The sequence below is a fragment of the Phaethon lepturus genome, unplaced genomic scaffold, assembly GCF_000687285.1.
Source record: "Phaethon lepturus isolate BGI_N335 unplaced genomic scaffold, ASM68728v1 scaffold1241, whole genome shotgun sequence".
NCBI lineage: Eukaryota > Metazoa > Chordata > Aves > Phaethontiformes > Phaethontidae > Phaethon > Phaethon lepturus.
The window spans coordinates 1-17,861 of NW_010519592.1; the positions used below are offsets into that span (position 1 = coordinate 1).

The window sequence follows — 17,861 nt, forward strand, 5'->3', positions numbered from 1 at the left end:
GAGAATGCTGTGGGAGACGCTGTCAAAGGATGTCGATGACATGCAGACACTTAACAGACAAAGGCATCTTGGATTTTTATCTAAGAGTACAAAATACAGGTGGTCTTGGTTTGGCTTTGGATTTTTTTTATTTCTCCCCTTTTTTGAACAAACAATTCACTTTGGCAATTGTATACATTTGAACAAAGCCCTAAAATGGAACACAGTTTCTTAGGAGCCTCTCAGAATTTTTCTTGGTGAGGAATAAAATACATTTGAACTTGAATTTTTTTTTTTTTTTTCTTCTAAGGGAAGGAAAAGAGAAGTAATTCCTGGAGTAGTTTAAAATTCTCTTTGAAGTCTTACCAGTATACACCACTAGAGGGTAGTGCTCATTGACAGGTTATTACTGGTCTCCTTGTAATGCTGGTCAGCAGTGTGGGTTTTATGGCTTATTTCATAACCTATGGAGACAACAACTTTTTCCTTGCTAATTATGTCTTCTTTTTAAAGATATCGTATATTTTGAAGGTTTCTTGTCTTTAGTAATATGTGTCCCAGTATATTGAAAATTGAGATAGAAAATGTGAATCAGTTCTAAAATAGTTTTTCTTTATATTAAACCACTCTTCAGCAGTATTTGAATAGTTTTCCAAGGTACATGGCACAACTACTGCCAGTAGCATGGGGATAGCTGTACTGAGAGTGAGAATTACTCCGTTCACTTTACATAGAGAAAGTAGTACTTGGCTCATAGTATCGGGCAAGTGGAAGGTTAATCCTGAAACTGCTGGTATTTTTCTGCCCACCTTTTGTCTTTCCTATTAGATTCATCTATTTTATCTTATTTATTTATTTTTAAGTAAAGGATTTTAGGCCAAGAGTGCCAATGCTTCTATAATCCTTAGTATGCTATGGGACTAAGTCAGTTGGATTCTTTAGGTAGTGACCACAGGGAAGATTGTGGAAGTGTAACTATTAACGTGTTTGTGTAAACATAGTACTTGGGGGACAAAAAATGAACTCAGCTGTCTGAGGACCTGCATTTGTGGCAAAAAATTTTTTTCAAAAGAGCAATGAATTGACAGGCTAAAATATTTTAGTAAATCAGTTTGGCTTTCCAGGTTCGAATCAAAATGGAATCATTAGGACTTTTAATAAGTTAGATGTAATGATATTACTTAATCTTTCTTTTTTAAAATTATGGTATTGTTCTCTCCTGCAGCTTGTTTTAACGTAGGCAAATTTGAGGTGTTTTCTTGTTCTGCTTGATGAAAATAACTTTTTCTCATGAAATTATGTTTGCAAAACATGATGATTTATTTATATGCATATTTTCTTATGTTGTTATAGAGAGCTATAAACTCTTAATTTTTTTTTTTTAATCTTCTAGTTGGTCGAATTATGTTTCAGCTTTTCTCAGACATATGTCCGAAGACTTGCAAAAACTTCCTTTGCTTGTGCTCGGGTAAGTAGCATATTTATATTTAGGACTTTTTACAAAGTTTCGTACAATTATTAGTTGTTATGCAAGTATAAACCACAGCATAATAATAGTGCTGATTTTTTTCTGGTAAAAACAAGGCTAGGACTTGTTAGTGCTGAGGAGGAATTGAATAATGCATAGCAGGAAATAGTGTGGTATTCTATAACTGTGGCAGAGTTAGAGTGGTGGAGATAATACATGGAAGACAGAATGCAAAACTCTGAATTTATGGAACAAAACCTGTTTGTTTTGGTGTTTTGGTTTGGTTTTTTTGTCGCTAATGTGGGGTTTCTGTAGGTAGAAGTGATTCACATGGCTAAGACTGTAGTGGAATTATTGATCACTCAAGTTATACAAATGTGATAAAGGCAAGCAATTATTTAGGATTTATCAGGGCTTTAGGATTTATCAAGGGAGACATGAAGTATTAATGTCACTGCACAGTATAATGGTGACACTTGAGATGCTACATAAAACTTTGAATATATACGTAAATGTCTCCTTGCATAAAATGTTGATTTTTATATATAACAACATTTTGAGTATGTTTCAGGTTCATAGAAGTGTTCCACAGGGATCAGAAGCCAAGACCATCTATTAAATCTGAGAAAACTTTTTCATTTTTAGCTAAACGAAGGACTAAAAGTAAATATGATGGTCCTTTAGAAGTCTTGGGATTGTTTGGTGGGAGAGAGGAGAGATCTGTGAAATCAAAGGGACAGCATTGACAAAAGTCGTCTGAGTATAATGTAGCACCCTCCAACCCATTGTTTTTTAAGCAGGACTTGGTCTAATGATTGGAAGAGTAAAGGTAGTAAGGGTTTGGTGGCTGCTTTTTTTTTTGGTCTGTGCTGTTCATCAGGGATTTTTCATCTGTAAACTGAAGATTATTATTCATTAGGTTGTTACAGGAATTGATCTGTGTTATCTAGGCAAAGAATGCATTCTGTGTCTCTTGGTGATCTCTTTGTCTTGTATATCTGAATGCTCAGTGACTTGCAATATACCTTGAATTAACTGCACCAGTGAAGCCTCTACCTTGTATGTGAAATAACTCTTTTCAAAATCATTAAAACAGTCCAGCAAGTCTTGCCAGGCAGCACTTCAACATCTGGCTTTAGTGAACTGCTTTTAGCTGTTCATCAACAAATTTGTTTTATATCCTTATGCGTTAACTTCCTAAAGTTCATCCTGTTGGCGCTAAAATCCCAGAATGTGATGTTTTCTACATTATCTCAGTGAAGATTTATCAGAGCTTTATAATACTATGAACTTGTAGAAGGTACAGTACATATCTTTTTTTTTTTTTGAGGTCTGTGTGGTGTCCCCTCTTTTTATTCCACTTTCTGATTTCTGTTGTCACTGATGCTTATTAAAGGGATACCTAGGGAGAGGCTGAGAATGGGAAAGAATGGTACAGCTATCACAGAAAAATGGAAACATGTTTGAAGCTTATCTTAATCGGAATAGATTACAGAAGGTGGGAAATAAAATGGAGTAGCAGACTGAATAGTGTCATGTCTGAGCCTCATGCTCTGCAGCTCTGAAGGACTATGTAAACTTACAGCAGGTTTGCTCGAAAAATGTTAGGTGGAGATAAAGGAAGGAAAAGGTGTTGGAGATGATGAGGAACAATACAAACAAGCAGAGGAAAGAACAACTTTTTTTAAAAAAGTCTTACTTCTTTGTGTTGCATCCCTGTTTGAATTCTGTTCTACAGCTGGCTGTACAGGTTTCGTTGATGTCTTCAGCTGGAACCTGTCTTTAGCTGTGCTTAATTTCAAATGTTCTTCCAAAGTTAGGAGGTTTACTCTTGAGATCAGACTCCTAGACTTAAAAGCTACCCTGAAACGTTTGTTTCATTCTGGCAAATTATGTTTGCTACTGTGTACTCATAGGATAGAATGATGATTTGACAGACATCTTTAAAAATTTACTAAACACATGGTGATTAAATTCTGCAGGAGAGAAAAAGGCATGTAGAAGTACCTGAAGTAATTTCATTTCTTCTTGTGTAAGGTTTAAGAGAATTAAATTGTATTTATTTCTTTTGCCGGTAGAAGCCATCTCTTTTCTGCCATGGTAATTCTCAAACTTGAACTCGGGATGGCTGAGCTTGGAGGCTAGAGTTGCATGGCTGACATTAATTCTTTTCTTGTTTGCACCAATTATATCTGTGTTGCTGCCGGGTTTGCCTGAGGTTCTTCTATCAACTGTTCTGTCTGACTTTCTGCTTCTCCTTGACAAGTTCTTCCCGTGCAATTGCTACTGCTAGTGTATCTGCCTCGTGCATGCCACTTTCCCTGCGCTTCTGCCGTGTACTTCCAGTACCTCAATTGCCTCAGAACCGAAACTGAGCTCTGTGCACAAGGCTGCCAACTGCTGCATGGTACCATGGATGAGAACTGTGGCCAGGAGCGGCAGGCCTGGCTTAGGGTCATCTGCACTCTTCACAGTAGGATCCAGCAGGTCTCTGGTACATACTTTCTCCCTGTCCCTGTGGACTACTGTAGCATTCCAGTTGGGCTACTACTTCTGTGTTTGCCTAGATTATGTTAGGGGACCTACAAAGCCTGTCTTCACAAGAGCAGCGGTTCTGTGATGGGAGATGAAGGTGTACTGGTAAGACTGCATTGACATCTGGCAGCCAGAACTGAGGTGTGAAGCCTTGCTCTAAATTGTTAGAGTTGAGCTGCTATACCATCTTCGGAGACCAAATAAGTGATTTGCTTCCAGAAGTCAGGCTCCCCTGGCTCCTGCCACTTCTCACAGCAAGATCCATTGGTAGAACTTCAGTTGTCAGAGAAGTGTGAGTTCCTATCAGGTGTATCTTTTGTCCTTATCTTTTGGTCTTTGCAAGAAATCTTTGAGTCACTGGAGGTTTACTCAATACAGCATCACTTTCTGGTGCTGACATCTTGTAGCCATATGCAAGGTCTGTGCTCATCTAAGGAGGCATATGGCTGTATAATAGAGAGGGGATGATACCCCATTCTGGACCATGTAGTATACATAATGGAATATATTAGCAGCAGACTGTGAGCATTGTACACTTCTGTACTACATAAATTCAGGATTCTGCATGCTCTTTATCGTTAGAGCTGTGTAGGTATGCACCTGAATTGTAGCTGATAAAGGCATCATGGTTGCAGGGTACCATGTGTCCTCACTTACGCTGTTACGGACCTCATAGCAACTTGATTTGGGCTGTGCACTTCCATTGTGTCATTCTGAAGAGTGGTTTCACTTGTCTCAAGGCAAGATGGTACACCCTGAGAGAAACACTGGAGACCAGTGTTTGAAATGGTGTGCCTATCATCATGCTCAGAACATGAACCAGCAGTGTGCCCAGGTGGCCAAGGACAACAGCGTCCTGGCCTGCATCAGCAATGGTGTGGCCAGCAGGAGTAGGGAAGTGATTGTGCCCCTGTACTGGGCACTGGTGAGGCTGCACCTTGAATCCTGTGTTCAGTGTTGGGCCCCTCACTACAAGAAGGATGTTGAGGTGCTGGAGCGTGTCCAGAGAAGGGCAACGGAGCTGGTGAGGGGTCTGGAGAACAAGTCTTATGAGGAGCGGCTGAGGGAACTGGGGGTGTTCAGTCTGGAGAAGAGGAGGCTGAGGGGAGACCTCATCGCTGTCTACAACTGCCTGAAAGGGGGTTGTGGTGAGGTGGGGGTTGGTCTCTTCTCCCAAGTAACTAGTGATAGGATAAGAGGAAATGGCCTCAAGTTGAGCCAGGGCAGGTTTAGGCTGGATATTAGGAAAAATTTCTTCACCGAGAGGGTTGTCAAGCATTGGCCCAGGCTGTCCAGGGAGATGGTGGAGTCACCATCACTGGAGGTGTTCAAAAAACGTGTGGATGTGGCACTTCAGGACCTGGTTTAGTGGGCATGGTGGTGTTGGGTTGATGGTTGGACCTGATGATCTTAAAGGTCTTTGCCAACCTTAATGATTCTATGCCTGCTACTCCCTCCATAATCTCTGTGAGGCAAGCCAGGATGTTTTTGTAAGGAACAGATGGAGAAGGACAGGGTGATTCTGGCTGCCTTCCTGCAGCCTGACACTGTTGTCAGAAATAGACCTGGCTACTGTGAAACAATGTTGTCTGCCTTGACAGCAAGAGGCTCCTTGCATTTAAATTAAAACATCTGGACTTGCAAATTGGCATTTGCAGGTCCTTCAGTCAGTCTACCTATTGAATGAGCACCAGCCCATCTGCTCTTTGCTTCATCAGGAGCTTCCCTTCTCATACTCTCAAATGGAGACTACTATTAGGCACCTAATTAAAAATGTCTCGGATTGGGTTGGCAGTGCAGGGTGTTAATAGGGCATGAGAGCAAAGTTTGCCTGCCGAAGGGAGAAGGGCACTTTGATAAAGGCTCTTGTGTTGTGCCCTCCTCCAATCACAGTGTAAGTTCTCCTCCACCATCCCATTTCCAAGTGATTTGCAGCACGTGGAAAGAACTGCTTAGGCAGGAAGTGTGCAAGTAGGCGGGGCTCAGACCAAATTTTTTTTCTTCAGACAAAATTCTGGCATGTTTAGGGCAAAAAGAATAAGGCTAGTATTTGACCATAAACAAAAAAGAAGCCCAGCCCATGGCTGTTGCAGAAAAGTGTCTGGGCTTAAGGAGGTGCTGCAGCTCTAACCAGTGGAACAACTGGTCTGTCTTTCGCCTGACTGGGAGTCTAAGGATTGGTTTTGAAAATCAGATTGAAATAGTACAGCTCTTGCAGGAACTTAGCTCTCCACCATTGGGTGAGCAGCTTAAGTGTATTGTCTAAAGTGTCTGTGGCTTATGGGGAAGTAGCTGAGTTTTATGACTCTGCCCACAGTTGTATCGTGCATGAAAGAAAAAGAGCATCACAGGTATTGCCATTTATTATGATAGGGACTGTGCTGTCTTGGCGATACTGTAAAGGAGTTAAAAAAAAAGGACTACAACTGTTGTCCTAAATATGGATTTTTCCACCCAGTGTGCAGAGAGATGAAAAACACAGAGTTGAGATATCTGCTTTTATTGCAAAACTGCGCAGTGTTGGGTGCTAGGTGGTAGGCCCACAAAGCTAGTACGCCTCAGTTAACACACGGAGAATCTTTATACACTTTGACCAACAGTTATCAGTATTTTTTAAAAGTTGGCTCCGTCACCCTTGTTCCCACTGGTTCTCAAAAGCCTTGTCTCCACTTAGCCACAGCATCCTTCTTTTTTCCTAGGCATGCTCAGTGAGGAAGGGGCTTTCCTTGCCCAGGGGCAAGTTTATATTATGCCAATTATGTTACTTGCATAATAATTAGGCTAGTTCACTCAAGGTTCAGTAGCTGTGTTTTTTTTGAGATTATCTTGTTCCCTCAAGGTTGCACCGTGTTAACTGCTCACCAAGACTAAACAGTACCCCCAGCTTGATTCCTTGCATACCTTCAACACAACTTCACACAACACCGCAGTCCGAAGCTCACCTCTCGCCTTAGTGTACCAGCTCAATTATGTGGTCAAGTGCAATGCAGGATCCCATTCTGTCAGGGGATTATCCATAGCCTGAGGGATATGCTGAAACATGACCAAAAATGTAGGCTGATACTCTTTGATTGATGTGGGGTTTCCAGTGCTGTAGCAGAGAGGCATGTTTGGGGGGAATGGAGTGTGTCTATCCCTGTAATAAATAGGTTTGCTTGGATAACATTGGTGGAAAATAAAAATGGGGTAGGAGGAGGCACGGGTTATGGGTATGCAGGGTCAGGGTGGCAGAAAATAAGTTGTATTGTGCAATAAACAGCAATGCCAGGAGTGGTTTTTGTGCCACAGACTGCTCTTTGCCCTCAACCTGGCAGCGATGGGCTGTTTGGAATGGCAAATTTGGGGTGATATGGCCATCAGTTATTTTTGGGTGGAGGAACAGTAAAAAAAAAAAAAAACAAAACAAAAAAACAGCAAAAGGGAGTGTTGGCTTTGAGTAACAATACATGTACACATCTGAGGGCACTACATGGTACAGAGGACATTTAACCAGCATGTTCTGGCCAAGTGTCAAATGCCTGTTCCATAAGCAGTGGTGGGATGAAACTGAATGTTGAGTTATTTGTCCATCTCGTCACAGAATATCTCCTGTACCTGTGGTTTACTTGGGATTTTAGCTGTTGCACAGGGTTTAATATACCTGTTACTCTTAATTGCCGTGTTCTGCTGGCTTCGCTCTTCTTGGAAGCCAAAGTCAGTGTCTTTTGTATGTACCCTGACTGGACCAGCATAAATCCCTCATGAACCTACAACATATGACTGGCAGGGCAGAGGTCCTAGTACCCTCATCCACATGCCCAATGCACTTTTTCTTTTGAATTTTGGAAGAAATGTTAATGAAACCTGAGGTTCTGGGATGTCTTTCTCAAAAATCACCAATAGGCTCGAACTGCAGCTGCACCAGGAGTCCACTGAGTGGAAATCTCAGACTCAGAAAGGATTAACAAGTACCATGCCCTGGGTTGGCTTCTGCTGCTGGGTAAGAGTGGCCCAGGCTCAGGGTTTGGGGGATTTATTCCACAGACACACTCCCCCATTAAGATTCTCATTGTCCTGGAATGGGTCTTGTATACACAGTTCTGTCAGTCTTTTCAGAAATGGGAGTCTGTTTTGTGGAAGTTTCATGCTGAGATGGTGAGGGTTGGTCCTGGGCAGATTAAGGGGTGACCTGACATTGTGCATAGATCGGTGACGATGTGGCACATGCTTGGAGTAGCTCAATCCCATTTTTCCAAGCGTGGATTGCATTTAAACTGAATTGAAGCCTGTTCTGAGCTCAGATTTCTGTCCTGGGATTCAGCTGGCACACCCAGATGTGTAAGTGGTTTGAAGAGGACGCTGGTGTACGCTTCAGCTAATATAGCAGTGTAGCTTTAACCACAGAAAATAGTTAACCCATCATTATCATGAACTCTTGTTTTCTTATCAATTGTTCTGAATGGATTGTCAATGAGTACCCCTTCTTGGGAGGGGAGGAAATTTTTTTTTTTTTAAGAAGAAACTTAATTTTTACTTGAGAGTCCCCTTGTAAATGGGTCCCTTCTGCTATTAATGGACAGTGAAAAGGCAACAGGTAGGACCGTGTGACCTTTTATATTGTGCTATTCTGATGGCTGTCATATCTGTTAGCACTGGGAGGGAATTTGTTCAGTGACAACCTGTAGATTCTTTCTGTTTTACCTTCTTGCAGGTGAAAAAGGAATCGGCAAAACAACTGGAAAGAAGCTGTGTTACAAAGGCACTACGTTCCATCGTGTGGTTAAAAACTTCATGATTCAGGGGGGGGACTTCAGCGAAGGTAATGTATGCCTTTAAAACTGAAATGTTTTAAGTGGAACAGAAATATGGTTATAATGTAACTTTAGAAAATCCCATAGAAATGTTATAATGCCATAAAAATATTTCATGTGCTGTGAACTATAGCATAGATCATCCATTTCTTTGTTAATCTTTGAAATTCTAAAGTGTTTCAACAGAAGTAATATTTATTTATAAAATGTGTTAAGTTAAAGAAGAAAAACCCCTTGCTGTAGTTAACTCCTATCTTATTAAAACAGAATTCAGATCCTTTTGGATTTGTCTTACTGCTTTTCACTTTTGTGTCAGCAGTAGAGGCAACACTAGTAATGCTTATTGATACAGGGACCTAACTATTTGAATAAGTTTACTCTTTAAAATTATTTTTTAGTAAATGAGCTAGAAGTGTTTAACAGGTAAGTCTCCAAAAGGAGATTTTCCCAGGAGTTTCTTTGTTTCCTTGCTTGCAGTATGTGTACAACATAATGTTTTAGCCTGTTGTCATTCCCTGAAACAGCTGTCCTTACCAAAATGTGTATCTTCTTCACTGTGTCCTGAAATCTTGTACCTGATAAAATGGGTGTGGTGAGGGGAAGATGATCTTGTTTTGAAAATCAAGTAAGGATGTCTTTAAAACTGCTAGCTACTTTCTTCTGTCATCTATTCTAGTGGATTCAGTGGCTTTGAGCCTGGCAAGATTGTTGGTCCTACCTACTGTTGTTTGCTGCTGTTGTTTTGCTGTCATCTGGTGCTTTAGCAAATACCGGTGAGGATTAGCCTTTGGAGCCCTGCTTCAGACTTTCCAGTGTTCAGAGGCACTAAGGCAATCTTCATTCTCAATATTTTGAGTGTCATCAGGGTAATGCACGGCTGTGACTTTAATTAAGGAGCTTATGCTCAAGTACTAGTAACTGGCCAGAGTATCCTCCTGGCTTGTTATAAACTGGTAGAATGTTACATACAGCTTTTTTTCATAAATGAAACAAAAGGCTTAATTCATGCTTTTTAATGTGTAGGTAATGGAAAAGGAGGTGAATCTATTTATGGTGGCTATTTTAAAGGTAAGAGGAAATGTGTCTTTGCAGATTCTTAATTCAGTTCTGAGATAAACAAGTCTTGATTCCCAAGCTACTTAATGAAATCAGGTCTACTTATAGATCACCTTTTGCATGAAACTAATGTTGCATGAGAATTATTTTTATATGCATGACTTTCAGATAATTTTTTGGTAATATTTAACTTTAACTGACAATTAATTAAGGCTAACATTATTGGTTAAACATGACTTTCAGCATGGAGGTTAGGCAACTTTATTCATGAATAAACTCCTATCTTCCTGCCTAAAACTGTCAACATATTCTTTTGTTTATAGAGAATGTGGTCTTTTGCAAAATGAAAAGGTAAGAGACGAAAGCTCAGTAACACAAATTCAAACTCTGTTCCCTTGTACCCTCCCTAGTAAATATATAGACAACTGATACGTCCGTTTGTAGATGGGTATCTGTGTTGCTTGGAGAAATGAAGAGTTCTGTGTCTAACCTTTCTGAGGGTTAATGACTTACTCTGACAAAGAATACTGGCATAATTTCCAGCTCTAAACAGTTATTTCTTTTGTTAATGTCCCTTTCCTCCCTTTCCCTAGTCAAGGTTTGTATGCTTAGTGTTCGTTTCTAAAAGTGTTTTTGTTCATATGCTCCACAAGTTATCTTACTTGCAAAGCATTTGTAAATAAATGTACATTTACCTCTTTAAAATCTGTTGTTGGAAGGAAAATGGTGAGTTTATAAAGCATTCCTTTAAAGACATACAATTCTTTCTTGCAAGAAACAGGTAGTTACTGTGGTTTATTCAAGCGTTAATAAAGGCACTGTCTGTATTTATGTAACAGCCTCTGGTTTGTATGTTTTGCAAGTAGCTCTGCCTGGTTAAGTGCATGCCATTAAGTTTGTCTTAAACAGAGACATAGTTTGGTGTTGGAGTATTACAGCCTTTAGTCAAAAGAAAGTCTTGAATAGATCCCTTTGCTAAGAAGTTACTAGGGTTTGTTTCTAAAGGCGGTGAGTGCTAAACATGCAGCATTGTGTTCTGATATGTAATCTTTAAAATAATGGCTTTGTACACTCCAATTATTATTTTAGCTTTGAAAATGAACTTCAGAAGATCTGGTTTTGTATTACGCTGTACAACCAGCAGTCCTCTTTAATTCACTAGAATAGAAAAATGCATGTTTAGTTTAGTTTTAATTGATTCTTATACTTTAGGTTGCAGGAAGAATATGTTCTTTAGTTTCTCGTTCAGGTATCTAAGTGTGGTTTTTTCCCTTGTACATTTTGAGACTTATAGTTTTAATTGACAAGTGGCTAACTTTTAACATGCCATACCAGGGAAATGGCTTTTTCTCCAGCTCTTTCTACCCGAGGTGCATGCTGTGTAAATAACAGTATCAATATGTAAAATCTTGTTTTAGGATGTCAGTCAGTCTGCCAACCTTGTTCTTATTCAGAAAATGCTGGATTTATATCCAAGTCTATGAGAATCTAATGTTTATTGAAGATACTAGTAATGACTTTAATTTTTTTTTTTTACATTAGAAAAGTTTGCACTGTATCTGAAACTTTTTCTTTAAGAAAGAATGCTTTCTGTCTCATAACTGCTTCTACTGTAACCTTTGAGGCTTGTTTAAACTTGATTTTTGTTTCTTCCAACCTGTTCATGTTTCTTCAGCAGCAGCAGAATTTCTCCTTATAGCATCCATAAGTTTCTAAGAAAATTAGACTTGCATTCCTTGTCAGGGAAAATCTGACAAACATATTTTTTCTTCAAACAGATGAAAACTTTATTCTCAAACATGACAGAGCGTTCCTTTTGTCAATGGCAAACCGAGGGAAACATACCAATGGTTCCCAATTTTTCATGTGAGTAGATGTAACACGACAGTTGAGCTTTTCTTAAACAGAGAAGCGCTGTTCATGAGAAAGATGGTATTGCTAAACTATCTATAACAATGTTATCCGCCTTATTTTAAATAGGGTTGAGTGGGTACCTGCAGTCTAAGCTATAATAGGAGCCATTAGTTACCACAATTTGCTTCTGGCATTCATTTGGATTAGAAGCTGGTACTACATGGATGTTCCTTGTTCATTGCTTTTTATCCCAAAAATACAGCTTATGCAATAAGTTGGAGTGTCCAGAAAATAGATTCTTTGGCTTTGTGTGTGCACCAACCAGGTCTTAACAGATTGATATCTGCAAATGGCAGTGTTGAGCACTGTATGCAAAAGTGAGAGAGATCTAGAGGTGGTTTGTATGGTTTTGCATGTGCTCTTGAAAATACGAGTTATTATTTCGTTTTGGGAGGTCTTTTGGCTTTTTTGTTGCTGTTTGGTTTTTTTTCAGGGGGAGGATGAGCGGGGGGATTGTGTGTTTTGGGGGGGAGGGGGTTGTTTTTTGTCTGGGTGGGGTTTTTTTGAGTGTTTGTTCCTGACATGCTTTTCTTCTGTATCACTGCATAATTCTGTTTACTTGTGCATATACCAACTACTTTGGTATCAACACTATCTAAAATTATGTGCTGATAATCAGATTTTTTTTCTTCATTACATTAAAAAAAACCCCAAGCTTTATCCTAGTTTGTAGCCATATTCTGTTAAACTGTAGAAAATGCATGACTCTACAATTAGTAAATACTCAGGTCTGATATGTCAGGGTCTTCTGGTTAAAGTAGTTGTTTCTTAGGTTCAGTATTGGCATTTTTAATCATCCTAATTTTTATGTGATTATTCTTCCTGTTAACTCCCTTTTTAAAATGTCCTTCTGTTAATGTTTAACAGTTTGTATTTGGAAGGATCTGGGTTATAACCTCAGGCTTGTGCTGAGAAGAACTTGGTGAAATAACACTGGTGTTTTCAAAAGTAAATTTTAGTGTAGCTACTTAACTAGAAAAACTGTTTTTTCTTTTCCATCTTTCTTGGGGGATAATGAATGGCGCTTCACTGTCTTCAGTAAAGAAGTAAATTGTCCTCAAGAATCTTTTATTTTCTTTGCCTGAAAAAGATCTTCAGTATGACATGATAAAGTTCAGATAAGAGACATTTTTAGGTCTCTTCCTAAAGAATGCCCTAAAAATGGAAAATTAATAGGAACCTAAGAGGAAATCTTTCACAGTTACCCCTGTCCTGACTTTCTGTAGAGATAAAATCATGAATTTTAAAAACAAACAAAAAAAACCCCAGCACTTGTTTTCTGTTACCTTCAAAGCAAATTTTAGATGTTGTGCTTCCTTACAGTAAATCTGAACGGATATATATACACAATCTATACATTACAAAAACCCCTTGTGGTTTAATAAGCTCTTAGCAAGACATTGGTTCGCTATTTATTACTTTGACTTATCTTTTGGTTCTCTTGTCGTAATTTTCCATTTTTAAGCTTATCTGAACAATATACATGAAAACTTAATGATGTCACATCAGTCAAGAAGCTATCATTTGAGGGCTCTAAAGTTTCTTTTTTCTCCTGCATTTGATTCAGAAGTCATCTTCTTTCCCTTATGTGTAGTAGACTCAGTTTACTTGTTCAGTTAGATTTAACACAGAAACACTTTGTCTCTCCCCACACACCAAACCACCTAAGGTTGTGTTACATGCTAAATTATAATTTACATGGGACAATAAAATGAACAGTATTTAAGAGCACTTCCATCAAATATAGAAGTATTTTGAAAGATGCAGATTTATTAAAAAAATTCTGTGGTGGTGTGGGGTTTTTTTTCCCCATAAAATCCCTGTAAAGAAGAAGTGTTAGTTTGGGAATTCAGGTAGAGCAAGATGCCCAAACATAAGCATCTCCATGTAAGCTAGATTCACCTCAGCTGCCTGGAGGGATCTAATGCCATTTGTTAGGGTCCTGGGGTGTCCCCCCAGCCTTCAGCTGCTGGGAGAGAAGGGTGTGGATGTTCTGAACGTCTTGTCTTACCTGCCTGCCATGTGCAGATTTCGTGGCTATCCTGTAGGTTCTTAAATGGCACCAGCTTGCCCTAAAAACAGGCAAGTGAATCGAGCCCAGGAGTAAACTCCCAGTATAACTGATGAGGTTTAGGTGGGCTGCTGAGTCTTTAAAGCATTCTCTGTTGCTTTAGGCTTCAGTGACCCTCTTGACCAGGGCTCTTTTTGTCATGGGGCGTGCAGTTTGAGATCTATGTGATTTCAGTGCCGTTTGAGACCCCCCTGGGAACGCCAAGGCAGGGCGTGCAAATCTGATGTAGCACCTGCAAGACACCCTGCGCTCCTGGAGTAGCAGCTGGAAGCCAGGCAGGATACAGTGGGGCAGCTCAAGGTGCCTGTGTGTTGGCAGCCGAGCGTTCTCCCTGGATCTGCCCAGCAGCTGGGATGCCTAGCTCACTTGCAGATGCCTTTATTATAATCAAGGTTATGCTTTTAATCTGAGTCCCACCTGTGGCCTCCAGTACTGCAGCTGATCCTGGGAGTGAATATGTGCCATTACAGAATCCAAACAGAAGCCACTGACGCTGCTCGTAAAGGCAGGTGTGTGTGCATACAGTCAGCTGCAAATTCAGGTTCATGTTGGATAACTCAATTTACGAATAGGCAAGGATGGATGGTGAAACACATAGTGCAGCAATCTGTCTTTTTGTATAGTTTTTTTAATGGTGGAACTTAGTTTCTGCTTCATAACATGGAGAGCTTGAAGTAGGAAAGTAGGAAACAACTGCTAAAGACTTCATCTAGGCAGTTTCTGACTTAACTTTAAATTGCAATATATTGAAGCAGCTAGTCTTGCTTGGTGATGTTTGTCTGATTACTTTAGGGAATGTAGTATGCATCTATACAGCTTGTCTTTTAATGTTTGTTTCCTTTAGTGACATACTTTAAGGTGAAATTAAAATGTGTTTCTTATACTCAAAAGAATGCTCAGTTATTCAGTAGTTTATCATAAGGAAAAATGTTCTTCAAATGTGTAACCTGAAAATTGTGTGGAAGGCAGACTTCAGTGCCAGTCTTCGGCTTCTTTTTTTTAATGGTTTGAACATGTTTAATTTTATTGATTAGACTTATAGAAAGGAATACAGTTTATCTCCACCTGAACTTCTTTAGATGTTTGCATTTTTTTCATAGATTAACTCAGGGATGAGAACTCTGCATTTCTCTCTTACATGTGTATGTGTAGCAGATAAGGAGTACAAATAAGTTTGGTTTTTTCTTTTATATAAGCATTTCTCCCAAGTAGGGCTAAAATAATAGCAAGAATCCCGACTGTAACAGTTTCGCTTGCTTGTCAGAAGTGCTTTCCCTGCTTACCACAGAAAAGTGTCATTTGGAATAACTGGTCTTTACAGACAGTAATTAGGCAGCAAATAGCTCTTTGACAGACTGCACTAACAAACTGGTCACAGCAAGACTCTATGCAACACCTAAAAATTGTTAGACATTGAGCAACGGTGGTCAGTTTTACATTAAATAGAAGCTCTAGACTAATCTTAATGTAAACAAGCATCAGACCAATCCTGAAGTATCATCAGCTTGCTTTGATTCATCAGGACTTGCTCTGGCATGACTGAGTTTGAAGCATTTATAAGCAACAGTAGAGAACTGGGCATGGAAAAGAGTGTAAGTATTGTTAGGGAGCTTCGTTGAGGCCAGTGTAAAAAGAATGAACGTAACTGAAAGCATTGGTAGAAACTGGCAAGATGGGAAAGTAGAATAAAGTGTGTCTCTACAGATAGTGTCAGAAGTGCCGTCTTTAATGCTTGTTGACTAATTTTCCCCGCTTGTTATCTTTTTTCTTACTTGATTAGGAGTAAGAGTTGTGTTGAAAGGAAGATGTTTAGCTAAGGCAGGATTGCTTTCCATGCATGCGTGCTTCAAATACTCCTAGTCTATTCACACATGGGTCTAAGAAGCATTTTCTAGTCTGAAGAAATGCATCTTGTTGAAATCCAGCAGAAAGGATACAGAGACTATCCCTTTGCAATGTTTGGATTTGTGAAATATTGGAATTTCAATTTTCTTTTCAAGGGGATTTGTTGTAGCATTTTATTGCAGACTTGTGTTGAAAACAGTTGTAAGGTACCAGTTTATAAATTAGATACTAGTATTTTCAGATAGTACTGCTATTAATTTGCTTCCTTTCTGGGAGTAACTGCTTTTAGAACAATCAGTTATTTAGCAAGCGTTCCAAACACCACCTGAGTGTGTTAATCTTCTTTTAATTGTCATGTTTCCATGATGATACTCAGATATGGAATCCCTGGGATGGGGTAGAGGTTGACAGGAACCACTCTAGAATCATCTTCCTTTTTCTGTGTACTCCAGTATCTGTTTTGAACTGCTGCCAAAAAGCTTCTTATTAGTTATTGGAGGAGTGCATCTAGAGCATTGCACAAATATAGCAATGTCTTTAGGTCCCAGATTTAGAGTCGGGGAGGAGATAGTTGGCCTGTTCTTGGGTGTTCGAGCTTAGTGCCTGTATTACTTGTTGGGTGACGTTCTTCTTGAGCAATGTGTTCTGCTTCTCAGTCGAGCTGATCTGGTAGTGGTATTTGTCTCTTTAGAGCAACTCTGTTGCCTGTGGCCATACCCAACCTGCTAGTAAGGAAAGTTGCAATACAAAATAAGTGAACTCCTGTGAAAATGAATAAAGTACTATAAAATTAATGATACTCCTGATCCTGCAAATGCTTGCATGAGCTTAACTTTGTTTCCATTGTCATACAAAATCTGACAAGCTATGCTGACTAGAAAATAGAAGTCACTGTGCAGATGAAGCATAAAGAAAACCATAAGAAGCAAAAAAAATAACTGACCTATTTGTTGTCATTGGAAAATTTTGTATAATAATTATTTTATTGCCTTGTTATTTAGCCATGTAATTTATTGAGGAATATGTCCTTATTACAACTTGGAGTCCTCAGTTGTGTTCCTTATCAGTTCAAACGCTTGGAGTTCTTGCCTCTGTGTTCAAAAGCTATTTAAAACTTGAGGCTGTTTTGCTATTACTGTTAGATTTTTTTTTTTTAGGGTATTGTTGGTTTAATGTGTGTCTCAAGCTCTGCTTTCTTGCTCAAAACTAAATAGTTTTTTTGTTTTAAAGATATGTTTAATGTGTGGTGCCATGCCTAGTTACTAAATTAAAACTAACCACTTCCATCTGCTAAACGAAAGATAAAATAAATTGTGAGGACTTTTTTTGGTTTCATTTTACAAATGGTTTCTGAGTGTTACCAGCTTATTAAAAGTGATTCATCTCTAAGTCTTCTTGGTGTTTCAAAACAGGTATTTTTCTAATCAGTTTTTTTTTTACTGTGAATAAAATACCTTTGAGCTAATTTTTAAACAGTTGACAGTAATATAAAAACATTTGAAATGAAAGAGGCTGATGTTGCATTATCTCTGAGCAAAAGTGGTATATGTGCGCTTATCACACAAGCAGGTTCCATTGACATAATTAAAAGTTTCTGTGAAAGCAGAGCTGTGTGAAAGTGTTCACAGCACACTTCTGTGCGTAATAAGGAACAAACAGATCGTATCACTGCTCAGATAAGGAGATATAATTGCAAACTAATAGCTTATTTGGGAGAAAAAAGGAAACTCAAGTGATAACGCAGTTTTAAAACATTGCTGCTGCTCAGAATTATACCAGTGACAAGTATGTTATGAGTTGGTGGACATGTTTTGTCTTTTTTGCATCTGCGATGTGTTTGCTTTTCCTATAATTCTGAACACAAGCAGTCTAATAGCAATGCATATATTTTAGAGAAAGCACTTATTTTTCTTAGCTTTAGAAGAGCTTCATAATACAAGGGAGATGTCAGTGAATTATGAAATGTATGCAGTTGTAGACTTACTGCCTTAACACTTGTAAATGAAAACATTTAAGCTATGGTGTGCCATCCTATGAAATACATACTTAGGACTGGATTCAGTAGAGCATTTGAACACCTATGTGACTGCAAGCATGTGAATAAACCCATTGAAATCAGTTATTCATCTGCTTAAAGTTGTGCATGTGTTCTAACACTTTTGCTGGATTGAGATGGAGAGGGGAGCGGGAGGATTCTCTTTTC

The 17,861-nt window shown here is 39.0% G+C and overlaps 1 protein-coding gene across 1 annotated transcript in view; it reads left to right on the plus strand.

Moving 5' to 3' along the window:
• Window positions 1–1,380: 1,380 nt before the first annotated feature.
• Window positions 1,381–17,861, plus strand: part of NKTR (natural killer cell triggering receptor) — a 34,726-nt gene continuing 18,245 nt past the window's right edge. Inside the window, exons 1-4 of the mRNA XM_010297085.1 lie at window positions 1,381–1,447; window positions 8,673–8,780; window positions 9,796–9,840; window positions 11,607–11,694. Of these exons, the coding sequence (XP_010295387.1) occupies window positions 1,384–1,447; window positions 8,673–8,780; window positions 9,796–9,840; window positions 11,607–11,694 (305 nt within the window). The 5' untranslated portion in view covers window positions 1,381–1,383. The remainder of the gene's footprint in view (window positions 1,448–8,672; window positions 8,781–9,795; window positions 9,841–11,606; window positions 11,695–17,861) is intronic.